The sequence below is a fragment of the Syngnathoides biaculeatus genome, chromosome 7 (genome assembly GCF_019802595.1).
Source record: "Syngnathoides biaculeatus isolate LvHL_M chromosome 7, ASM1980259v1, whole genome shotgun sequence".
Classification (NCBI taxonomy): Eukaryota; Metazoa; Chordata; class Actinopteri; order Syngnathiformes; family Syngnathidae; genus Syngnathoides; species Syngnathoides biaculeatus.
The window spans coordinates 9,348,405-9,372,267 of NC_084646.1; the positions used below are offsets into that span (position 1 = coordinate 9,348,405).

Genomic DNA, 23,863 nt, shown 5'->3' on the forward strand with positions numbered 1-23,863 from the left:
AAATTGGAAACTTTACATGGGAATTGAAGGGAAATAAGGGTAAGTTAAGAAATATGTTTCGTCATCAGCAGACATCCACAAAAAAGCTTTTGCTCTCCTTGCCCACATGCAAGGGCATCACAAGACCTTCATTGTGGCATTATTATATATATATATATATATATATATATATATATATATATATATATATATATTTTTTTTTTTTTTTTTAACTCGACTCAAGTGGCAAAGTTTGTGGAGATCTCTCATCCCCCTAAAAAATCTCCTCACACGGAAGAAAACAGATGATGGCTCTCAAGGTGTATTTACAATCAAAATATTCAAAAACGATAAAAATAAATGACGGAAGACAACTGAATCCGCCGAAATGGTCGTCATTTGCCGAGGTGAAATGTGATTGTCGGGGGATTATGCTCAAATATGTTTTTCCTGACTCTATTTTAAATTCCTTATTAAACGAATTCCCTTCCATCCTGTCGAAAAAGGGAAAATTTGTGTTTTTAAACTACGAAACCGCCGTGCCTGAGGAAGAACAACCTATCACAGACAGAATGTGTGATCCCCACAAGGTGTTAAACATTTGGAATGGACTTGCGGGGACACCCCCTCCGTAGCCTCGCGGCGACCTGTTAGCTTGGGCTTCGGGAGCTTTCCTGAAACTACGGCGCGATATCCACATCTGGAAAATAATTCATGAAGTGAGGCTGCATTCAAATCTCGCGCGTGTTTTAAAAACCGCAAAGTCCCCCACTTAATTCCCATGTAAAGTTTCCAACGTTAAAAATTCACAGAATTTTGCCACTGTGGGTACGAACCCCACTCAGTCATCAAGCGGGTTTTAAAGGACGCCAACGGGGTCCGCCGACGGCCGGTTTGGAACAGCCTCGCCTCGGCACCGTGCGCCGAACACGGCGGCGTTAACGTTCACCGTTTGGCTGGGAGCATCAAAGCTCGTCTCTTTCCATTTGCCGGAAGGCCTCCAAGTCGTCCCGCCAATCGGCCAGCAGCTCGTCCGCCGATTGGCCGGCGGCGTCCGCGTCACCGCGGCGCTCCTCTTCCTCCCCTGAGTCCGCTCCGGGCGCTTCGGCCTCCGTCGGCCTGACGTCCTCTTTTTGGACCGGACCGGGGTCTCGATCCTCCGACTCGGATTCCGCCGCCTCCGACTCGGATTCCGCGGCCTCCGACTCGGATTCCGCCGTCTCCGACTCGGATTCCGCCGTCTCCGACTCGGATTCCGCCGCCTGGCCAATGGGCACGGAGGAAGCGGGCGCGGCGGCCTCGCTCCGGCAGTCGTCCTCCGCCTCGCGGACGTCGGCGCCTGAAAAGGAAGGTGAGCGGTGGGCGGGGGACGCAAAAAGACGTGAGATGGGCAAAAATAAAGCGGCGCTCGCAAAGACGCTGCCAGCTTAGAGCAGCGTGATGCCTGCTGGTGAGTCACACGATGAAATCTTTTTTTTTTTTTTTTTTTTTTTTCTTTCCCTCTCACGTTGCTGAGAGAGAAAACAGCCCGACGGAGAAAAGCAGCCAAAAGGTTGCGCTGGGAAGCTGGCAGGATTTATAATTCCCCTGGAGTGTGAGTTTCTATAAATACGCTCTGTACACACTGAACTAGAAACGAAAAGGCGTCCAGTTCCGTGTATATAAACACACGCCGGTTAAGAAAACATCAGATTCAGCTCACGAAGCTCTCGCTTAAGTTGTACTGCGTCTGCGAGACTGCAGCGTTTAGCTATTGGAAGACATCTGGCGTGATGGGAAAAAAAAAATCAGAAGGAAGGAAAATTCACCTAACAAAATCCCCGTAATAGTCGCTTTTCCCAAAGAACAGAAAAAAATATACGGTACACCTCGCCTGTGAAGATTTTTTTTTTTTTTTCAGAATTACTGTAAAATCAAGGAAGGAAGGAAGACCTTAAAAAGTGTTTTTAAATCAATTTAAAGCACAGGTGTCAAACGAGGACCGGGGGCCAGATCTGGCCCGCCACATGATTTTATGTGGCCCGTGAAGGCAAATTCTAGGTATCAACTTCCATGAAATACCCGTTGCCCTTGATTTCTGATTCCAAAACTGGTTCATAAATTTCACGTGTAAATAGACTGTTTCAGATTGTAATGGTTTCACTGTCATACTGGAACCCTCAAACTACAGAAGAATAAAGATGTTGAGCCACACAATGAAGTTATGGGAAAGAGTAGTGGAGGCTAGACCCAGACTCAGGACGGAAGGAAGTATCTGCGATCAACAGTATGGTTTCAGGCCTAGAAAGAGTGCCACAGATGCATTACTTGCCTTGAGGATGGTTGTGGAAAAGTACAGAGAAGGTCAGAAGGAGCTACATTGTGTCTTTGTAGACCTAGAGAAAGCCTATGACAGAGTACCAAGAGAGGAACTGTGGTACTGCATGCGCAAGTCTGCTGTGGCGGAGAAATATGTTGGATGAGTACAGGACATGTATGAGGGTAGCAGAACAGTGCTGAGATGTGCCGTTGGTGTGTCACAAGAATTTAAGGTGGAGGTGGGACTGCATCAGGGAACCGCTCCGAGGCCCTTCCTGTTTGGTGTGGTCATGGATAGGCCGACAGATGAGGTGAGACTGGAATCCCCTTGGACCGTGATGTTCGCAGATGATATTGCGATATGCAGTGAAATCAGGGAGCAGGCGGAGGAACAATTAGAAAGATGGAGGCACGCACTGGAAAGGAGAGGAATGAGGATAAGCCGAAGTCAAAGAGAATATATCTGCGTGAAGGAGAGGGTCGCAGGAAGAAGAGATAGCGAGGGTGGACGACTTCAAATACTTGGGGTCAACAATATAGAGCAATGGTGAGTGTGGTAAGGAAGTGAAGAAACGGGTCCAAACGGGGTACAACACTTGTTGGAAGGTGTCTGGTGTTCTATGTGATGAAGGGCAAAGTTTAGAAAACAGTGGTGAGGCCGGCCATGATGTACGGATGAGAGACGGTGGGACTGGCGAAGAAACAGGAAGCAGAAATGAAGATGTTGAGGTTCTTGCAGGTTGGATAGGATTAGAAATGAGCTCATTAGAGGGACAGCCAAAGTTGGATCCTTTGGAGACAAGGTTCGAGAGAGCAGACTTCGATGGTTTGGACATGTCCGGAGGCGAGAGAGTGAGGAAATTGGTAAGAGGATGGTAAGGATGGAGCTGCCAAGGAAGAGAGAGCGAGAGGAAGACCAAAGAAAAGGTTGGTGGATGTTGTGAGGGAGGACATGAAGACGAGAGGAGGATGCACGAGATGGGCTTGGATGGAAAAAGATGACACGCTGTGGCGACCCCTCAGGGGACAAGCCGAAAGGAAAAGAAGAAGTTTAAGATTGTAATGGTTTCGCAGTCATAATGGCCCCCTGAGGGAAACCATAACTACAATGTGGCCCGCAACAAAAATGAGTTTGACACCCCTGGTTTAAAGCATGTTGGGAGGGGAAAAATTCAAATCACCAAAATCAGGAAGAAAAAAAATGGAATAAACTCACTGCACCTTAGATCGATCAATAATTTGTAAAATGCACCGACGCCAGACGGGGAATGACTATTGATTTGTGGGGGAAAACAAAAATGATCAAATGTGGACGTAGGTGTGCGCCCGACAAGTCACGCTATAAACTCCATATTGGGCATTTTTGCAGCTTTTCCTGGAATAGTGTCCGACGTGTCCGGACCTGTGACTCGTGAACTCGTGATCTGTGTGAAGGAAGAGTAAAAAGCGCGGAGGCAATGTCAGAGATGACACAATTGGAAACGTGTGGGCAGGGAGCAGTCTCAGGGGAGGGCGCTGTGGCGGCGGTGGAGGAAATGGGGAAAATAGGATTACAGTACGGCGAACCTCCGCAATATCGCAATTCTTTCAAACGCCCGCTCCAGTGCAGGTTTTTATGGGATGCTTTTTTTTTTTTTTTTAACGGGTTTTTGCAAAACACGGGCAAGTCGTCAAGTCACTCACCGCTGCGGACGTGCGTATTCGTCAGTGACGCTTTTCAAAGGCTGGGTGTGGAAAAGCGCCTCACCCGTCGGATCCGTTAAAAGAGGAAGTCGGAAAAGTTCAAGGCGGTCCAATGAAATATGAATATGAATTTGAATTGGGTTTTTATTCATGTCGTCCAAACGTCATTGGGATTGCAGAAAATGTTTGGCGGAGTTGTGAGAAAAGAGGACTCAGTTTATGGAGTGAATGATGAACGCCATTAAAAACAAAAAAAATGTCACTGAGTGTTCAACTTCAGCCAGGTAGTGAGTCAGCGTCGCTTACGGCGATTTCTGGAAATACATTTTGTTATTAAAAAATCGTTTCTCAGTCTTGTTTTTTTATAGTTTGAGAGGTCACAAAAGCAAAAAATGTCAGTGTCACTGTACTGCTCAATATTTTTCTTTTAACGCTTTTATTCTCTGTTTTTTTGGGTCAGAAATTTGCCGTTTTGGTGAAATCAACCCATGTTTGACTGCTGATTACTAGCAAACGGAAAAAGCGAGGAAAACATTAATTTTGGCAGGAGGTTGGTAGCTTCTATCGTCAAAGAACACAATGGCATGTAAGATGAGTCACATTGCTGTACGGTTACTGTACAACTTCGAAAACGGCTGCCGTTGAATGAGTTAAGAGCGAAACGACAAAACAAAGGCAGAAAAGTAGTCGTCATTGTTCCTGCAGAACAGAGAGAAAAAAAAACATTTTTCATTTTTTCTCTCATTGTCTGAAGTCAAATCAGACTAAACCACTCCTCTTTCCGGTCAGGCAGGATCACCAAAATCATTTAATTTTGTCAAATGCCACAATATTGAAATAAAATATAGATTTATATTCTAACCCCATTCTTCTGAATATTATCTTATTATTTTCTAGACAAAAAATGTAATGTTTTTGTACAATGTATGTAAATTTCTGGCTTTAAATGTACAGTTAAGTTTAGAATTATCCATCCATTTTCTCATATTTAATATATTTATATGTAGCATATATATTTAAATTATAACTGTATTCTTCTTCTTATTATTATCTTATTATTTTCTAGACCAAAAAAATGAAGTGTTTTTTTGCACAATGTATGTAAAGGTTTGGCTTTAACTGTACGCTAAAGTAATGGTTGATTGGTTGAGTTCATAATCATCCATCCATTTTCTGAGCCGCTTATCCTCACGAGGGTCGCGGGAGTGCTGGATCCTATCCCAGACAAACAGCCGCACTCACAATCACACCGAGGGGCAATTTGGAGTGTCCAATTAATGTTGCATGTTTTTGGGGATGTGGGAGGAAACCGGAGTGCCCGGAGAAAACCCACGCAAGCACAGGGAGAACATGCAAACTCCACACAGGTGGGTCCAGGATCGAACCCGGGACCTCAGAACTGTGAGGCCAACGCTTTACCAGCTGCTCCACCGTGCCGCCAAGTTTATAATTACCGTCACAAATTTCACAGTACATGTTCGCAATAAGCTAACAGACTATATGGTTAAGTTGAACTTTTTGGTGCTTAAATATATAACGCTTACTTCTTCTTGTGTCGTTTGTCAATTTTACAGTGAACTTCAACTGCGATTGGCAAAAAAAAAAAAAAAAAAAAAAAACAACCGCGATAATTGCTGGTTCAATTCTACTGTAAAAATGCGAGTGAAAGAGGCAGAAAGAAAAGCAGAGAGGAATACTTACTGCCCTCAAACAGACTCCCAGGAAGAGGTTTACCTTTGAATATGGCGGCTGTTTGTCCACAAAATGAGAGGGTCAGAGGGTGTGGGGGGGAGAGAAGAGAGGAGAACGCAAATGAGCGAGCAGAGGGGGGGAGGAAATGTTACGTAATGTTGATGAATGGACGCGACGACGCCCGGTGGCTCGGGAGTGAGTCAAAATTGCCGGGAATGGCCGAGCCTCATCTTTTATTCACGAGGCCGACCGGATAGGCGTGATGAAGATGAGCGCCGCTGATGATCAATCACACGGGATGAAGACGCAAACAAACAAAATGGGACGTCCGCGGTGTGGGGGGGGGGCGACGGCACCCACCTCGGTCTCGGGCTTTGTCGCTGAGCAAAACCTCCACCTCCCTGTACTCCTTCAGCGCCTCCAGCAGGATGTTGCCTTCCTTGTGGAACAGGAAGAGGAGGGGCAGGGTGATGTCGTCCGTGCTGCGGCCGTCGCCCGCCATCTGGAAGAGCGGCGCCGTGTCGCTGCTGCTTCCCTCGTTGTCGTCTGCCGCACAAGCAATCGGGACTTTTTGAAAATTTGTGCATAATTTTCGGGAGCTTATCTTTTATTATTTGCTGAAAAGTAATTGCTGGCGTAGTGTACCTTGCGGTTTACAATTCGACCAGGCAAGTTTAAAGGTCAAGTGTCATCCCCATGAACACTCTAAAATAGATATTGTAATGAAAAATACATATAACATGATTCACTTCAATGACTATACGAAAAAAAAAAATATGAGCGGAGAGCGCGTTATCCATGCGCAAAGTTGCGAAAGTGTCATTCGACGACATCCAAGTGGTCGCCATTGAAAACACGCTGCGGCCCCTACTGTGGGAGACGAACGCGCCCCTTCGGACACGGAAGCTCGTTTCGAAGAAGAAAACATCACTTCGTGTTTGGCGCCGCGACAAGCCAGCTCGAGTCAGCCGGGGTGGCTCATTTTCGCCGCTGAGGTGGCTTATCACGGCGCTGAGCCGGGCAGCTTTACAGCGTTGGCGTCGCACGCGGCTGAGTGCGCCGTTGCGGGCAGAGTTGTTCATAGCTGCTGCCGTCGGTGAGCCCAACGCGGAGGCCTTCGCCGGCGAGCCCGACGCAGAAGCTGTCCGACGTGCACGTCGACACATTTAGCACGCCTGTCATAATTATGCGGATCTTTTGTTATGTTATGAGAGCCGGATTACGCCCCAAAGTATTTATTTATTTATTTATTTTTTTTTTAGTAGCTCTATACACACCTACCTGTCATTTGGAACCCACGAAGCTCTCGTCCTTTGCACCCGTGCAATCCATTTTTCACGGCGAAACAGGTCTCTTGCAAACTTATGAAGGGTAAATCCATCCTCCCGAGTGTTCAAAGCAATGTCCAGCAATGCAACGAGTCACATTTTGGCTAACGTGAAGGAACAATGAGCTAGCTTGCCGCAGGTAAAACTAATAGAAACAAACGGGTCCGCTGGAGGGCGCTCTTGCCCAGTACGTCACTTCCTGCTTCTTCTCGAAAACAAATCCCTCGAGAGGATTTTCATGGCGGGAGTTACAAAAAGCCGTATACGTCAAAATCATGTTTTGTGGTGAAAAAAACGGATGCGTTCATACATTTTTTTCATTAACAACGTACTAAAATTCATCCATTTCATGACACTTGACCTTTAATGACATACTCTGTGTGAACTGCTTGGTTGTGCTAGCTAGCGTGTTATTTAGCAGAGTGTGCTAACCGATATGATTGATAAGCCTCACGCGAAGGTGGTTTCTTTATGTTGTAAAATGGGTTCTAGATTGTGTACATGCTAGTTTGACGGTTTTGATGGTTTTCTGACTCTCATTTGTCTGTGTTGAAAAGCATTGGGAACGTAGCACTATTTCCGATTTTTTTTTTATGCTTCATAGTTTCTCGTCATGCCGATAAAGCCGGCGGTGGTGGTGGTTGTTGTTGTTGTTGTTGTGGAAGATAATTGCACACAAATACAACGCAGAAGTAACCCAATTAACGGCTCATCACGCACGAAGTAATTTGACTGTCTGTCTTGGGGGTAATCCATTTAATCGGCCGCTAATTCGATCAACGGGTTCACGTTCCCCCGCCGCGGCCCCGCGCACTCACCGACGACGATGCCTCCGATGGCGCCGGCCTTCTGGATGTGTCGCGCCTTCTCCGCGAACATACACTGGCCCCTCTGCAGCAGCGCAATGTGGCCCTGCACATACTCGCCGTTGGTGATCTCGCTGCAGCCCGTGTAGGGCTCGGCCAGGGTGACGAAGCCTCGAACCTGCGCACAGGACCGGGCCAAATTTAACTTTACACGTTTACCCTGAATGAGGAAGAACCGGCAAAGGGTCGGACGGAGGTCGAAACTATTTTACCCGTCAGCTCACTTTGACACATTCAATATGGCGGTGACGTTCATATCTGTGTCTAAGCTTCACCGACAGCTCACCCCTGTGGCGCTTTTGGACAAGTCCGTGCCGAACTGCGCCGGGCCGGCGGTCAGCACCACGCGGCCGAAGAAGGGATGCGAGACCATCTGAATGGCTCGGGGAGGGAGCTGCTCCTTCTGCTGCTGGCTAGAAAGCTCCATCATCTCCTGCATGAAGCGGACGCCGTCCTCAGCGGCTACGGGGCTCACCGCCTACGTGCGGAGGAGGAAGATGCTAGTTACGAGGACTGTATAGCGAAATTAAAGCGAGCTTGGTGTACGCCGCTACTAAAGTGACATGTCAAATAGATGTTATGCCCCCCGGATGTGGGCGAGGAGACCCAAAATCGCCAATGCACTTACAGCAAATGCACAATTGCAAAATGGGAAAATGTGCAAGGACCCGCTGTAGGCCACAGTTCACACGACGACGCTCACACAATTAGAGCAAGCTCCTGACATCACTCAATCGGCCACACCCCTTCAAGGCAGACGTTCAACAGACAACTACATTAATTACACTTTGTAAAACCAGTTTATTTTGTTACAGTCTCATCTATTTTGTCCGGTTTTGATACAATAAAGAGCTATTTTTCTTTCCTGATGCAAGAAGATGATGACAATGCACTTTGTTTGTATCGGACAAAACTAAGCCCGACTAATTCAATGTTATCCTCTCACAACGCTGAAGCGAGGTGAGAAGATGCCACAAGATGGTACCAAAGCAAAATATTTGGGGCCTGAGCACAAAAACAGTGAATAAGTGAGTTTTTCAGCAAATAATGGAGGAATAACATCAGTGAAAATCATCTGTAAAAAATGGGTAATACTGAATTATGAACTTGGTTGAGTAACAAATTGAATGCATTAAGTCAAGGTACCATTGTACTTTGTGTTAGCTATATTAATGATAATTAAGTCTGCTCATGGCCCTCATATGAGTTAGCAATGTTCAAATGTGACTCGAAATACTTAATTTTTGAGGTTTGAGGATGGTGACATCATGACTTGAGCCTTAACTCGATTCAACAAAATGACTCCCCACCCCCTGTGCACGCCAAACAACATGACATCACCGCCGATGAGGCATGCCCAAGCTCACTAATGACCGTGAGTCGTGACTCAACAGAACTCCCGGAACCATATTCGGAGCCGCCAATGACAGCATTTCTTTGTGTACCTGCGTGGCGTGCTGGACCAGCTGCACCCTGCCATCCTTCAGGTGGATGAGGCTGACACCCATCCTCCTCAGCAGCTCCAGATGTTCCGGGTTGTTGGCCATAAAGTCCTGGGCTCTCAGAGGGGGGGCTCCCATGCCGGGCTCCCTGGCAGGTGGAAGAAAAGAGCAGGATTATGTCAGGATGAGCAATTTTTCATTTGTTTTTTACATATCACTTTGCAATGCCCTCATGTCTTGGAAAGAAGAGTGACAGTCGCTGACGCCCTTTTCAGCAATTTTGTGAACACGGGGAAAATATTAAATCATAATGAGGACACTCCAGCAGGAGCTGCTGTTGACTACAGTTCACACCCAGACACTCACACGCTAACTCCCCGAAATCCCATCAAGGCACAGGCATGTAGTACACAGACACAATAATAACGACAGTATTTTCTATATATGCACTTGTAATTTTTTTTTGGTGTTCAAATATGTTTGTAATGTACCGTAATTCCCGGCCTAGGGAGCACACCTGGTTATAATCCTCACCCAGTACATTTGTAAAGGAAATACCATTTGGTACAGCTGTGTGAAAGCCGCAAACGCCCACATTGAAACCCACATCAACATATTCACAAAGAAAAACGGTACACATATAGTTTAACTCTTGGTGCTAACGCTCGCGCCGCCCTATTCGATAGCGCCGCGCTAACAGGGCTGATTGAAAAAAAACATACGGGTAAAAATCACCGAGACACGGCAGTAACACGCTAGCGAGCGCAACGCTAACAGGGCAGGACCCGTAAAAGCCACTTCCTCGGCACATATATTCCATCGGTCTCACTCTTAGCTTTTCCGCTAGCGTGCCCCCTTAAACCCATTAGAAAAAAATGCACAAATTAGCTGCATCACCGGATAAACCTCAGGGTTGAAAGTTTGTGAAAAAGGTTGCGGCTTATAGGCTGGAAATTCCGGTAGTTAGAAAGTGTTATTTAATAACTTTAAAGATATTTAGTAGACGAGTCTGTGTGTGAGGGTCGGGCCCTTGGTTTTTGACTCATTCAGCTCTCCTTGCTCACAAGCAAGAGCATCACACTACCTACAGTGCTGCATTTTTTTCCACTTCGCTCGAGCCGCAATGCATGCAAATTTTGTTTGTAACTAAAATTGTATCTTGTAACACCTCAAAAAAAAAAAAAAAAAAAGAACAAAACTCTAAGCAGTGTGAGTCCAGGATCCACGTCGGTATGCAATGAGTCCCATCCCGAGAACAATGAGTCCCTGGTACTTAGCATCAGGGAATACAAACACGTTTCTTGCTTTGGAGTCCAACGATATTGTAGAATTTTTGTTGTTAGTTGTTAGCCTATTGTTTTTAGATTGTTTGTACCATGTTTTTTCATGTTTGTCTGTTGCTCTGTCAATATCTGATATGTTTACTTTTTTATTCAGATTTTGTAGGATGACCTATCTTCCCAAAAACTATTACAACGAACAATGGTATTGTTGATGTTTAGAGCATAATAATTCAAGTGCAGCCTTGTTAAGAACAATTTACCTCAAAGAATATATTAAACACTGGCGTTGTACTGTAGAACAATATTTATATAATATAAATTCCATTTATGCCACTCAACTTTCTGTAACAGCGCCGCTAACGCTTACACCTCGTAACTTTGACAAGTTGTAGGCCAGTAAGTAATACCTGTAAGGAGCAGGACGTGGGCAGCTTTTATCTACGGCGCTACGGATCGGTTCCCTCAGGTTTCGGGGGAAGGCCGGGTCAGGAAAGAGGAGGCGCGTGTTGGGGCAGGTCCAGTCGAAGTTCGAGTCGTCCAGCTCCTGCTCCGACTGAGGGATCTTGACCGCATAGCCTTACGATTAGAAAGTGGTCTGCTCGAATGCGTCTTGCCGGCGGTAACGGGGAGAGTTACCGTTCTGTTTGGGGGAACCGACGACGCGTGGAGCGCTGTGGACAGGGACAGAGGCAAAAGATGCGCTTCGGTCGTGAAGATGTAATCCTCCACGTTGAAGCGGAGGTCCTCCGTGTCAGCGAAAAGCAGGAAGAGGTACTTGAACATCTCGGCAAGGAAGAAAGAGTCCATTCTAAGAGGAGAAAATATTGTTTCGGTGTTCCAACACGTAATCAGGAGATAACATATCATATCATTCAACCATAATGTTTGCGATATGGATATTGTTCAATTAGCCGGTGGTGGAGGGGTAAAAATCTCCTGCTTTGGAGGTCATCTCAAAATCTCCTGAAGATATTGACAGAAAATGTCACTAAATTCATTGCTTTTTTTCTTTTAATAGGAGCTAGAGGGGGTCATAAATGTCACCAATTATAGCGAGAAATCCCCAAAGTATGCAACACGTAGCAGCTGACGTGTTGCTACAGCTAAGATTTATTCAATAGAACCAACCCCAAAAGTGAGTAAGTTATTATTATTATTAATTACAATCAACTAGAGTGTCGTCGTCTTTTATCCTTATCTGTATATTTTGACCAAGGGAAGAAAGTCACAGACATGAGAACGGAAAAAACTGCGTATGTCTTTTAACATTGGACTACTTTTACATTGTCAGTATCACGGCGGCCACTCATTTAATTCAATTATTTTCTAAATATTATCTGAAACACTGCTTTGAAATAAGACCTTGGACTTTGGCACCTCCCCTGAAGTGGTGTGAAATCAGGGCCGGCATGCCCTTCTGTGCTGGCTACGACACTATCAGAAGCACTGACCTACATTAACAACATAAGTTCTCATATATGTTTCCTGAAATCAGATTTTGGCCTCTCTGTGTACGGTTGCGATCAGTCATGCTCGCAGATAAAGTTGCGGGTGTGATTAGGGATGGCCTTAAAATAACTTATTGGATTAATATAACATAACTGTAAATTAAAAATAAAATAAACAAATAAATAACTACAATAGAAAACAAAAATGTCGAACTCAGAAATGATAATTTCCAATTTCAACTGATATTAGTAGAAGATGATATAAAATGGTATTTAAAATTTTTCATCAATAAAAATTCTTGATTTGACCCACTTTATCTGAAGAAACAAAGCACTGGCTCGTCAAGGAATAAACACGAACGGTCTGCACCCCACAATGTTTTGAAAATTCTGAAAGTTTAGTTAAACATAATCGGCGTTTCTGGCAACAAGCTAGCGATACATTTACAAACATAACTGTCGGCAATCGTGATGTATTGTTATGACCTACCGTAATTTACGGCGGTACCTATTGTCAATCCATTAGTGAAATCCATATCTTCCTAAAGCATGCAGAGGGGGGTGTAAATAGGAGGCCGGCTTGCTAGAACGCGCTGTATTGGCCACACTTGAATCAAGTGATGAGGCGGATGATAGTCGAACATCTTTTTTTTTTTTGGGGGGGGGCCACGCCGTCACACTATCAACCAAAACTGCCTTGCGATCGACGGATTGAGCGCCCCTGGTGTAACTGAATTTCCTTTTGACGCAAATGCGCTCGCAGTACGTGAAGCAGCTCGGAACCTGCGCTTTTGGCATCACTTCCAAACATGCTCTGTACGGTTGACTTGGATTTCCTGTTCCCGGGTGAATACTGATTGTTGAGGAGCAGGCTTGTTTCGTTTATGAAATAAACATGTAAATTAATGTCAAGACTACACAAAATAACCGATGTCTTTTGATATCTATTTTTTTCTACTCGTAACGAATTTTACGCGTGTGATTTTTTGTGCTTGACTGTGCAGATTTGCTAGTGCGATCTGCTCATTGTGATGCTGTCAAATCATCTGGCATAATTTACAGTTTTGTAGTTTTTTTTTTTTTTAACGACCCCCACACATGCATGACATAGTACAGTCTGCCTGTTCTCACCGGTCCTCGTGGCTGCCGGTCCGCACGTCCTTCATGGCAGCGAAACCGCACGGGACCCGAGCAAAGCGGTTGAGGTTGTCCATGATGGTGCGACCCGCTTCAAGATAGTACGGGTCTCCCGTGGCCTGCCAGAGGACATTTTTAATCATTTCACCTTCACATTTTCTCTGTATTCAAAGCACTGCAAAACACGAATTCCATGATCAGGATCATTTGATTTCAATTACGATTTCACATTATCCTTTGAAAAATCAAGGTGTGCTTTTCAATTCAAATTGTAAAGTTGTACTCCGAAAGTAATAATACTACGGAGCCCCTAAAGGCACATTGAAAAAAAACATAACAACTTGTTTCTCATTGTAATGAGTAACTTACTCATTGTAATGAATACATTTCTCATTTAAATTACTCATGAGTAAGTTATTCATTACAATGAGAAAGTGTCAAAAAGCTACGGACCCCGAAAGGGACATTGGAAAAAAAAAAAAAAAAAAACACAACTGGTTTCTCATTGTAATGAGGAAGTTACTCACCACAATGAGAAAGTGTTGAAAAACTACAGAGCCCCTAAAGGGACATTGAAAAAAAAACATGAAAAAAAAACTAATTGGTTTCTCATTGTAATGAGTAACTTACTCATTACAATGAGAAACCAGTTAGGTTGTTTTTTTTTCTTCAATGTCCTTTTGGCGGCTCTGTGTTTTTTTTTTTACCTTGTAAAGGAAATAGGTGCTCTCTGCAAACTCTGGCCTCAGAGGATGCTGAGCCCAGTGTACCCTGAAATCAGTCGTGAAGGCCTGCAGGGGGAGAGGTGGGGTGGGGGGGCATGAGCGTGAAAGGGTCAGTTCCATTGCAAGTACAATTTTAATAGATCAATTTCACTGGCCGCACGCACTAAAAGCCTCAGCTTGTCAGCTGGACCATTTCCACGCACGGACACGTGAATTTTACCTTGTTTTCATTAGCCGAGTTGTAAGTGAAATTTAGCCTCATTAGCTTTTACAGCCGTTACACATTGAGCAAAAATTCATGAATACATTGCTTTAGAAAGTAGTCGAGGATAAACAGAATCATGCATTATGTCATGTCATTATCCAAGCCGCTTGTCCTCACAAGGGTTGCGGGAAAGCTGGAGCCTATCCCAACTGGCTTCGGGCGAAAGGCAGACTACACCATCAACTGGTCGCCAGTCAGTCACAGGGCAGCACTGAGCGGGAATCGATCCCACGCTGCCTGCACCAAAGGCAGCCGTGTGTACCGCTACATCATCAGTGACTCTAAAAATGCATTACAATTGTATAAGTACTATCATTTAAAGTATGAATATGACAACAGAAAATGTGCATTAAAGACATAAGTGATAGAAACACTTCATTTATTTAAACTTTTTTTTTCTGTTAGTGCAGTGCAATCTCTGAAGACAAATGCTTCAAAAACAACAATTTAGTTTTGCAAATCTGAATGACCGCCAATGTTTTCTTTTCCTTTGACTTTGTTTGATATGCTGCCAGAACAAAAAGATTACAAAAAGTAAACTTGCTAAACGTAGAACAGGATATAACTTTTTAAAATGAAGATATCGGTAACTGTAATGACACAGAGGAAATAATTGTTACCCTAACAGCATAACTTTCAAATTCCTTTCCAAACATCACCAAAAAAATGAAATAAATGCGCTTGCTAAAGATCGACTCTAAAGTCAAGCAGAAGGGATTGCGTTCCAAGTCGAAGGTCGCACTGTACTTTGGAGCGCTCCAATCAAACACGATGTTTCCGGTGGGTGGATAATAGATAACAAATCAAAATTTGCAAATAAGAGTACAATTTCACTTTCTACTCTTGGGGCTTCTATTGGCTGATGTCAACAAATCATTTTTTGAAATAAGTGACCTGCATTGTATTTGACGCTATCTAATCAACGTTTACATGGAGAACATTTAAATCCCGACACCCACGCAACTCAGAATTTAAGTCCGGCAAAACCAGGCCGGTTACCTCTGGTAGGAAGTTGTGTTTCTTGGTCACTTGATACAACATTTCATGAGTCTCGATGGCCGGACGAATGTCTCCCTTCAGCACCTGGAGACGTTCAACATCGGAAACAATGACGCCATTGGAAAACGAAACAAAAACAACAACAACAACGACGACATTCCTTTCCGCGCGTTCCAATCCGACCTGCAGCCCGGGGAAGAACGCCAACAGGGAGTCCATCCAGGTGCGAGCGGGAAGGAGAGGTTTGTGGATGTGGACGTCCAACAGCAGGGGGGGCTGGCTAATGTACTTCATGATGGATGCGTAGTGCTGAGTGGGAGCGGATAACAATTCTCAAAAAAAATGGGAAGCTTTGACAAAAGCACACGTGGGCACGCATTCCCTAAAAAAATAAAAATCGTCTGCCTGCACAAATTAACACACTGGGTGCATCATACACTGATTACGAAAAGTAAACGCGTCCCATTTCCCCTCTACGAAAAACATCCTGTAGTAACTTTCTCAGTTCATGTATTTTAAACACACAGACATTAAAAGGAGGCTACAGGAAACACCTGCTCATATGTTCCGGAACTCAGTGTCATCGGCGTAACGCTGCGACACATTCACATTTTTTTCCCGCACAGTTTGAACACATTTAAACTTATAAGAACACACCTTTTGTAGTTCAACATGCACCAAAAAAAAAATACATTACATTGTCTGTCTACATGCGTTGACACACCATTGGTGTTCAAATATCCATTGCTAAAAGCGTTATAACATTATTTGTTCGCCCGTCAACAGCTTTTAGCAGTTTTTTTTTTTATCAAGTACAGTTCATACAGTATAGTTAGTAAAGTGCACTTAATACTTCCCCGAAAATTGCGCACAAATAAATGTAAAAGGGCGGCACGGCGGAGCGACTGGTTAGGGCGGTGGCCTCACAGTTCTGAGGATCGGGATTCAAATCCCGGCCCTTCCTGTGTGGAGTTTGCATGCTCTCCCCGTGCCTGCGTGGCTTTTCTCCGGACACTCCGATCCCAAATTCCTCCGCAACTCAAGTGCGCAGTTTGTGTACGCGTACTCACAATATTGAATCGCTGCAGAAACTGGTCGTCACCCAGGAGGACGTAGGCCTTGAGTAGGTACTCATAGTACGAGTCAATCCCCGCTCCAACTCCACTATCTAGAAACCAAACGTACGTCCATCTTTATGCAAATCATCTCACCGACAACATTTAAGAGTCCCTCTGCTCATTTTGTCATCTAATTGTCTTTTCTCCTGCCGTCACTCTGCCAACAGGCGACTTCCCGCCTCACCTCCGACCCTCCGGTCCACTCACCCCTGCGGACCCACTCTCCCGAGTGGATGTTGATGGTGGTCCCCACCAGGTTGCTGTTCCTCTGCCTCTTCTCCCAAAGAAAGTCCAGGGCTCTCCGGGCGTGGGCCTGCGAGCAGGAGGAAACTTTTTGTTTGATTTATTTGTACAGCAAACCGATGGGCAGGGATGAGAATGACCAATTTGGAAAAGCACTGAAAATGTCTGCCTTTGGCACGAATTTTTTTTTGATGAAACACACTGTTAAATGGTGACCTCTGGTTACTTCTAACACTGTAAATACAAGGGAATCACAACATTTTGAAAACTTCAAATATGAGTCCAAACAACCAAAATAATTTTTGCCAAACTTCAGACATAAAAATGTATGTATACTGAGTGAAATTTACATCAAATAGGCTAATTCACTTACAAGTTATACTTCAGAATTAAGTACACAAGTAATTTGTTTATATATAAATTTACATCCAACTTACCTTTGTGTTTTCCGGTTCGAATATCCTCCTTGATATTTTTTGCCCCTTTGCTTCCTTAATTGATCATATCGGAAGAAAGAGTGCGCAGCACTTTGCCGGGAACGTCCAATTTTTTGTACGTTTTTGTTCCTATCTGCACGGTTACACTTTTTTCAAGCCACGCCCCATGTCAAACAGTTTTTTTACCCCATGTTTTTTTTATCAATTTCCCGGGCACGATCTTCATCTTTTCGCTCCAAGACTTTCGCCATACTGGCAAACGTGCAGACCGCTCGATTAACATACCCGTACCTTATGTCTATAAGTCATAAATATGCCGTAGTAAACAAAATGCTTCTCTATGAAATGTTAACATCAGAGTGAAAATACAGCCAAAATGCTGCCAGAAAGCGGAATGTTGTCGTTATTATAAACACCAAATTTAACGCAAACAACGAATTTCATGACGAGCATTGCCGATAGATGCTGGCGGGAGGTCTTGATCCCCCCCCCTTTTAACCCTTTCACAAAAATGACATTTTCAGCTGAAAAAACTCAGAATTCCGCGAATAATTCTCATCCCTGTATGTGATAATATATTTCTTATTAGAGATGCAAAATTGATGTAAAACACATCAGCTGGTTTTGCCAATGGATCAAGGTAAATGCAAATTTCAAAACTGCAAATAAGTATTTTTTTTATCTTGCATCGTGTGTAAATGTGAGTTGCTATGACAATTAAACTCACTGAATCCTTTTAGATATCACTTTATTTACGGTAAAAGTGGTGAATAAAATATGACAAGAATTATTAAAATCCAACCTCAAATACAGGATCCCCAGTGAAGCGACTTAAGGCAGCAAACTCCAGGATGATGGTTCCCGCACACGCCGTACAGGTGTCCGTTTCTGTGCCCGTCCGCGTCTCAGGACCCCTGACGCCGTACTTCAAGTTCACCTGGTGAGGAAAAACAAAATGTAATTATTAATTACCTCTTCTACACCATCGGAGTCAAACTCAAGGCCCGGGGGCCAGATCTGGCCCGCTGCACGATTTTATGTGGCCCGCGAAGGCAAATCATATGCATCAACTTTCATGATTTTTGTTCAAATCTGTCAATAAATGATAACATTGAGATATCACGAGCATTTTTGTGTTATCAAACAATAGTTGAAAAACCCGCTACTCTCGATTTCTGATTTCAAAACGAGTTCATAAATTTCATATGTGCCCTCTGAGGGCAACCCTAAGTAAAACCCGGTCCACGGCTGAAATGAGTTTGACGCCCTTGCTGGACACAAAACGGCGCAGTACCCGAACATTTTCAAACGGCCAGTTTTTATGGGTCCAGTGAAAGCAGCTGGCGCATCTCACCCTGGGGTAAGGAAGGCCGCTGCTGGTGTTGAACGCCGGCAGAAGTCGGAGGCCGAGGTCTTTGGCCATGTGCAGCAGCTCGTCCTGGTACCACCGCATGTGTTGACCTTCTTCCTTCAGCATCACAGCCATGGAGTGACCACCCAACAGACCCCTGAACAGCATAAATAAAGCACGTCTTAGTCACTAGGGAGCTGGAACCGGCTCGCTTGCTTGTGAGCAAGATGCAGTCCACAGCAAGTCCCTGCGAGTTTTCTCATTTTGGACTGTTTTTCCCGTTCAATAAATTGACGAGAGCGCATCGGCGACTGTGCCTCGACTACGGTAATAATAACAACACAAAATGTTGTATCATGAGCAATATTATACAAGTTTTTCCTGACACACCTTGTAGGCAGTGTTCCCTCTAATTTTTGACGTCTGAGCAAGCACACTAAGCCTGTGAGCGCCCCCTTTGACCACTGTGAGCAACATCAGACGTATGAACTGTGGTCAATCAGTGTTATCCATTGAAGTTATTCCCATGAGAACATTTTTAAGAACAATTTTATGCTTTTGCAAATTTTCACTGAAAATGTCAACAAACAAACAAAAAATACATTACAATACAAATACATATCAAGCCAACTATGAACTATAAATTTGAAAGGTCGCTTCTAACTTTGTTTCATTTATTATTTTTTTTAAACCACAACATCTGTTTTTCCTGGTGTAAAACTCAATTATTGCTTGCAGAATATCTTTCGCAATGCATGATGAAAGCTGAATGATGCTCCCAAACAGTTTTAGGGTTAATATTACGTTGCCCACTATATTTTAAAATACAGAATTAGCTTTGTGTGCACTATCTCGTCTGTGCTTTCATCCTCGATCAGGCTGCGCCAAGGTGGAATTTTAACATTATACACCATTTCATCCTGCTCTTTCTACTTTGGCTTCAGACCAGACCTTTTTTTTTTACTCAAAAAAAATAAAAATCTCGTCCAGTTTTATCACTTTTTCTTCTATTATTCACATACCCCAATGTTTGTAATTATGAGTGTACCCCTTTAAAAAGGAGGGGGCGGTGTCAGGTAAAGTATGAAGTAATGTGTGGCCGAGCAGCAGTGTGCTGCCGCGTTTAAAAAAACAAACAAACAAAAAAAAAACTATCAGGCTGTAGTTCAATGCTCTGGATCTGTTTTCCTCTGCGCTAAAAGTCTGCGACAATTGCACAATTGCGCATTTGCGCAGCTTAGAGGGAACATTACTCGTAGGTGAGCAACCGGATCCCCTCAAAGGACCATTTGCCTTACCCGAGGACTCGAATGTTGGTTTCAAAAACGGACACCACGATGTCATTGTCCAACCTGACGTCTGACAAGACCCTCCTGACCGCGGCCTCGAACTCCGCCGTCTTGTTCAAAAGCTGCGGGACGGACAGAATAATTTGCCGTTAAAAGGGTTCCACAGTAGATTTAAGGAACATTTGAAACGGAATGCCATTTGAGGACATAAACACATAAAAGAGCTCACCACAAGAGTATCCAAAGTGTCTATGAGGGTCAACGAGAACCTAGAAATGATAAACAAAGGTCATCACATGAAAGGACAGACTACATAGAGCAAGGGCGTCAAACTCATTTATGCCGCGAGCCACATTGTCGTGACGGTTTCCCTCTGTCTGTAAAAGTAAGTTTCTTTCGGCTTGTCCCTTTCGGGGTCCCCACAGCGTGTCATCTCAGATGAACGCACATATGTTTGGCACAATTTTTACGCCGGATGCCCTTCCTGACGCAACCCTTCTCAGGCTGTGAAATCATAAATATCTCTGGCCCCCTAATCATATTTACACGTGGAATTTATGAAGTAGTTTTGGAATCATAAATCAAGGGAATGGGCTTTTCAACTATTTTTGATGTTTGGCCACACAAAAATGCTTGCAATATCTCGATATTATCATTTAGGATATGACAATGGGGAATTTTGGTGCAGATTTCGGCAAAAATCATGGAAGTTGATACACATGATTTGCCTCCACGGGCCACATAAAATCATGTGGCGGGCTGGATCTGGCCTCCGGGCCTTGAGTTTGACACCTGTGACATAGAAATATTGAAACACAGAAAATTATTGTAGTATTAAAAACCACAGCAGTTTGCTGTAACTCCAATGGAATGTCAGCAGTATGAAACAACATTATTATTATTACATATTAGTGCCACAATTTCACAGATTTCTACATTGAATAAATCAATTTTCCTCCCATGAAATGTCAAACAATACAGCCACAAAAAATAGGATACACAAGTATTTGTTGTGTGAATTATGAATTATAGCCGTTCTGAGCCAATCCATAACTGCCACTTTAGTGAAAATTACTCCAAAACATTTTTTAAAACATCAATATTTTGAGCACCCCCTAAAATTGTTTTTTCCCCCTCATACTTCATTCTTGATAACCAACTTAGATGCTAAAAATAATTTAATCTGCTTTACCATTATTTAATAAGAATGATTCTAATTAGCGCTGAAATTAAAGTTTACTTCCTTGTTGTGCCAAACACAGCACATGATGAATATAATATTCCAGGAAAATGTACATGTATATGAATATTGATTTTAGCATTAAATTAAACCAAACGAATAAAAGTACATTATGGATTATTGTTACATACAACATATTATATCATATTCTTCTTACTTTCCGAGCGCATCGTCCACGTCGCCTCGACTGGGTTCCAGGCCTCGTACTCTTCCTCTGCATGTTAAAGGCATCAGCTCGTCGGCTGGGTAAGCATGGTCCTTGGGACAATTGATAAAGACATTTTTTTTTCTCCACAAAGTATAAAAATATATCGCTGCCACCAGGTGCAGTTATCCTCAAAACCATATTTTTTCAGGATTAAAAATGAAATTACACTCTTGATCCATTTAAATTATTACCATTAAAGAGAGCAAGCCCTTTTCAAAACTAGTGAATAATTTGTAAAAAAAAAAAAAAAAAATAGACTTGCAAGGAGACAAATACATAATTGACCAAAATATGGACAAAGGATATATTTCCCCAATGCCCGCAAGTACTGTTATATTATCTGTCTACATGTGCTGCTGCACCATTTGCATTTAAGTATACATTGCTCAAAAGGTTTACAATACTGTGAAATCCATGCTAGTTTCATTAGCGCTTCTATCCCGTTTTGATTTGTGTGTTAGCATTAAGCTAGCAATCCCTCCAAAGCAGGGGTCACTGACGCAGTGCCCGCGGGCGAACGGCAGCCTGCGAGGACCATATAAGGCACCCGCGAGGTATGTTCTAAAATTACCATGGGCCACAAAATGCTACTATTATTTGTGCTTTAAATTCTGAATCTGACTTGCTTACGTGAATTAAAATTTTAAAATACCTGCAATGTCATTTACTACAATAAATTAATTTTATGTACGTGTAACGAACTGAGTCTGAAATGTGCCGCAAACAGGGTCACGTAGCCCTTCACACGACCGGTGCTCACGAAGTAGCCCTCGGCCTGAAAAAGGTTGCTGAGCCCTGCTCCAAAGGTAATCTTTTAAATATGCAACATGGAATTAATTCTGTTTTGTGTTTATGTTTAGTTTGACAGTAAACTTCAAACAGTTTGAAGCCCCTTTGTTCATCAGGTGTATCTTCCAAAGTGGAACTTGGTATCTTGAATTTCTATTCACAAGTCCATCCATCCATCCATTTTTTTGCCACTTATCCTCATGAGGGTCGCGGGGAGTGCTGGAGCCTATCCCAGCTGTCAACGGGCAGGAGGCGGGGTTACACCCTGAACTGGTACATGGAGACAAACGGCCGCATTCACAATCACACCTAAGGACAATTTTTAGAGTATCCAATTAATGTCGGATGTTTTGGGGTGAGGGAGGAAACCGGAATGCCCACCCGGAGGAAACCCACGCAGGCACGGGGAGAACGTGCAAACTCCACACAGGCTGGGCCAGGATTGAACCCGAGACCTCAGAACTGTAAGGCCAACGAACCAGCTGGACCACCGTGCCGCCTGATTCTGAACAAAGTGACTAAAATGTCAAATGTTTATAGTGAGATTCTTTTGTTTTGTTTTTTTTTTTTTACATCATTTTAGGGCCTAATTAAACAAGTATTTATCTGACATTTTATTTTTTTAAATCCTCAGCTTCTGTACATTTTATTTTTCGAATAGAATTTCGTCATTGCCGTGCGAACAATTTTAAATATCCAAGTGAATTTGTCGTTAATAAAAATAAAAATGCTATCAACAAAAACCACTGAGGGTCAATCGTAAGGAGAGGTATTACTGTACAATTAATAACGCTTTTATGATGACAACCGTCTGACTCATGAGACAGATTGGGAATTTTTATTTTGACATCTGAAAAATTAAGTGTGACGACTTACCATGTAATTCTGGTACGCGTGGTCAAACATCTCTACCACTTGGGTCCTTTGGTGAGGAAAGAACAGACTCGCATCTTAATGGGCGATTGTTATTATTGATCACGATTGATGAAATAATTGTTTTGATGGCACTCACCTCAACTTCTGCTTCTCGTCCCGCGACATGGCGTGTCCCAGGCTACATAACGCTGAGAACAGCATCAACAGGAACAGCGCGGCTGGCATCGTGGCCAGATGTGCAAAAAAAAAAAAAAAATGTGGATGCAACTTCTCGTTTAGTCTATCGGCATTTTATCTCAAGAATAGCTCGAAATCGATCAACAGTACGGAAGGATTACACAGTGAAGGCCGAACAACAAAGTTGTAAATCTGTCATTTCATTGGTTCGAGCTATGACAGGGTCACCGGGCATTAGCATGCAATTGTTTACTTTTCCATGCTGTCATCCGGATCTTATCGGAAGCAGGATGTGTGACACGTAGCCCAAATACATCGATGAGTTTGATGTTATTTTGTAATTTTAATAATCAATTGTCGACTTCTCTGAGAAGGAACTTAAATCCACTGTCACTTTGTGGACGGCCAAGCAGAGAAAAACCAAAGGCTTTTGACATCACAAAGGCCTTCTCCCCAACGGTTAGATGAGTGCAAATAACCGCAGTTCTTGTCAAACAGTTCTTCATAGCGGTCCCGGTCATCGGCGATGTTTGGTCGGTTGAGCGTGAATGTTAATAATTCCCAGATCTCGACTGAGTGGTTTCGTCTTCCCGGTCCAAAAAAAACCGACGGGCATTTGACAAGGCGTTAAGTAGCCCAGTTAGCTTGTCCGCTAGCCGGCATGCTAACTCAGCGGGGACACGGCAAAACAAAACAAAATAAAAGAAAACGATTAAAAACTATTTCTTTGCGTGAAATGGGGAGTGCGGTGGCATTGTGTTTTCGTTCTGTCAAAGTGTAAAATAAATGTTAAATTAGCCGTCCTCTGTTTTTTTTCTTCTTCCTTCTGGTTAGCCTGTCCTGCCAAGCTTCGACAACTTCCGCTTCCTGACTGGACTTGAGTTGATTTTCCCTGTTTTTTAATTATCAGGGTTTCAAACCGCAAAACTCTTTCATACCAAATTTTAATTAAAGAACATGAAATAATATTGTTTTAATCATTGTGTTAGG

The 23,863-nt window shown here is 43.4% G+C and overlaps 1 protein-coding gene across 3 annotated transcripts; it reads right to left on the reverse strand.

The window, feature by feature from the left end:
- Positions 1–183: 183 nt before the first annotated feature.
- edem3 (ER degradation enhancer, mannosidase alpha-like 3) lies at positions 184–23,820 on the reverse strand. Of its 3 annotated transcripts, none has more exons than XM_061826330.1 (21): positions 22,833–23,820; positions 22,697–22,742; positions 20,981–21,081; positions 19,813–19,852; positions 19,593–19,705; positions 18,298–18,451; positions 17,746–17,880; positions 16,471–16,576; positions 16,216–16,313; positions 15,329–15,454; positions 15,146–15,229; positions 13,864–13,947; positions 13,151–13,275; positions 11,208–11,379; positions 10,979–11,133; positions 9,292–9,436; positions 8,133–8,324; positions 7,799–7,964; positions 6,013–6,198; positions 5,662–5,709; positions 184–1,318 (listed from the first exon to the last, which is right to left on the reverse strand). In XM_061826330.1, exons 1-21 carry the CDS (start codon positions 22,919–22,921, stop codon positions 945–947), a joined length of 2,739 nt encoding a protein of 912 aa, XP_061682314.1. In that variant the 5' UTR covers positions 22,922–23,820; the 3' UTR covers positions 184–944. The 3 variants fall into 3 exon arrangements, with proteins under 3 accessions (XP_061682314.1, XP_061682315.1, XP_061682316.1); XM_061826331.1 differs by having other exon boundaries at positions 185–1,318; positions 5,695–5,709; XM_061826332.1 differs by lacking the exon at positions 5,662–5,709 and having other exon boundaries at positions 185–1,318.
- Positions 23,821–23,863: the final 43 nt, after the last annotated feature.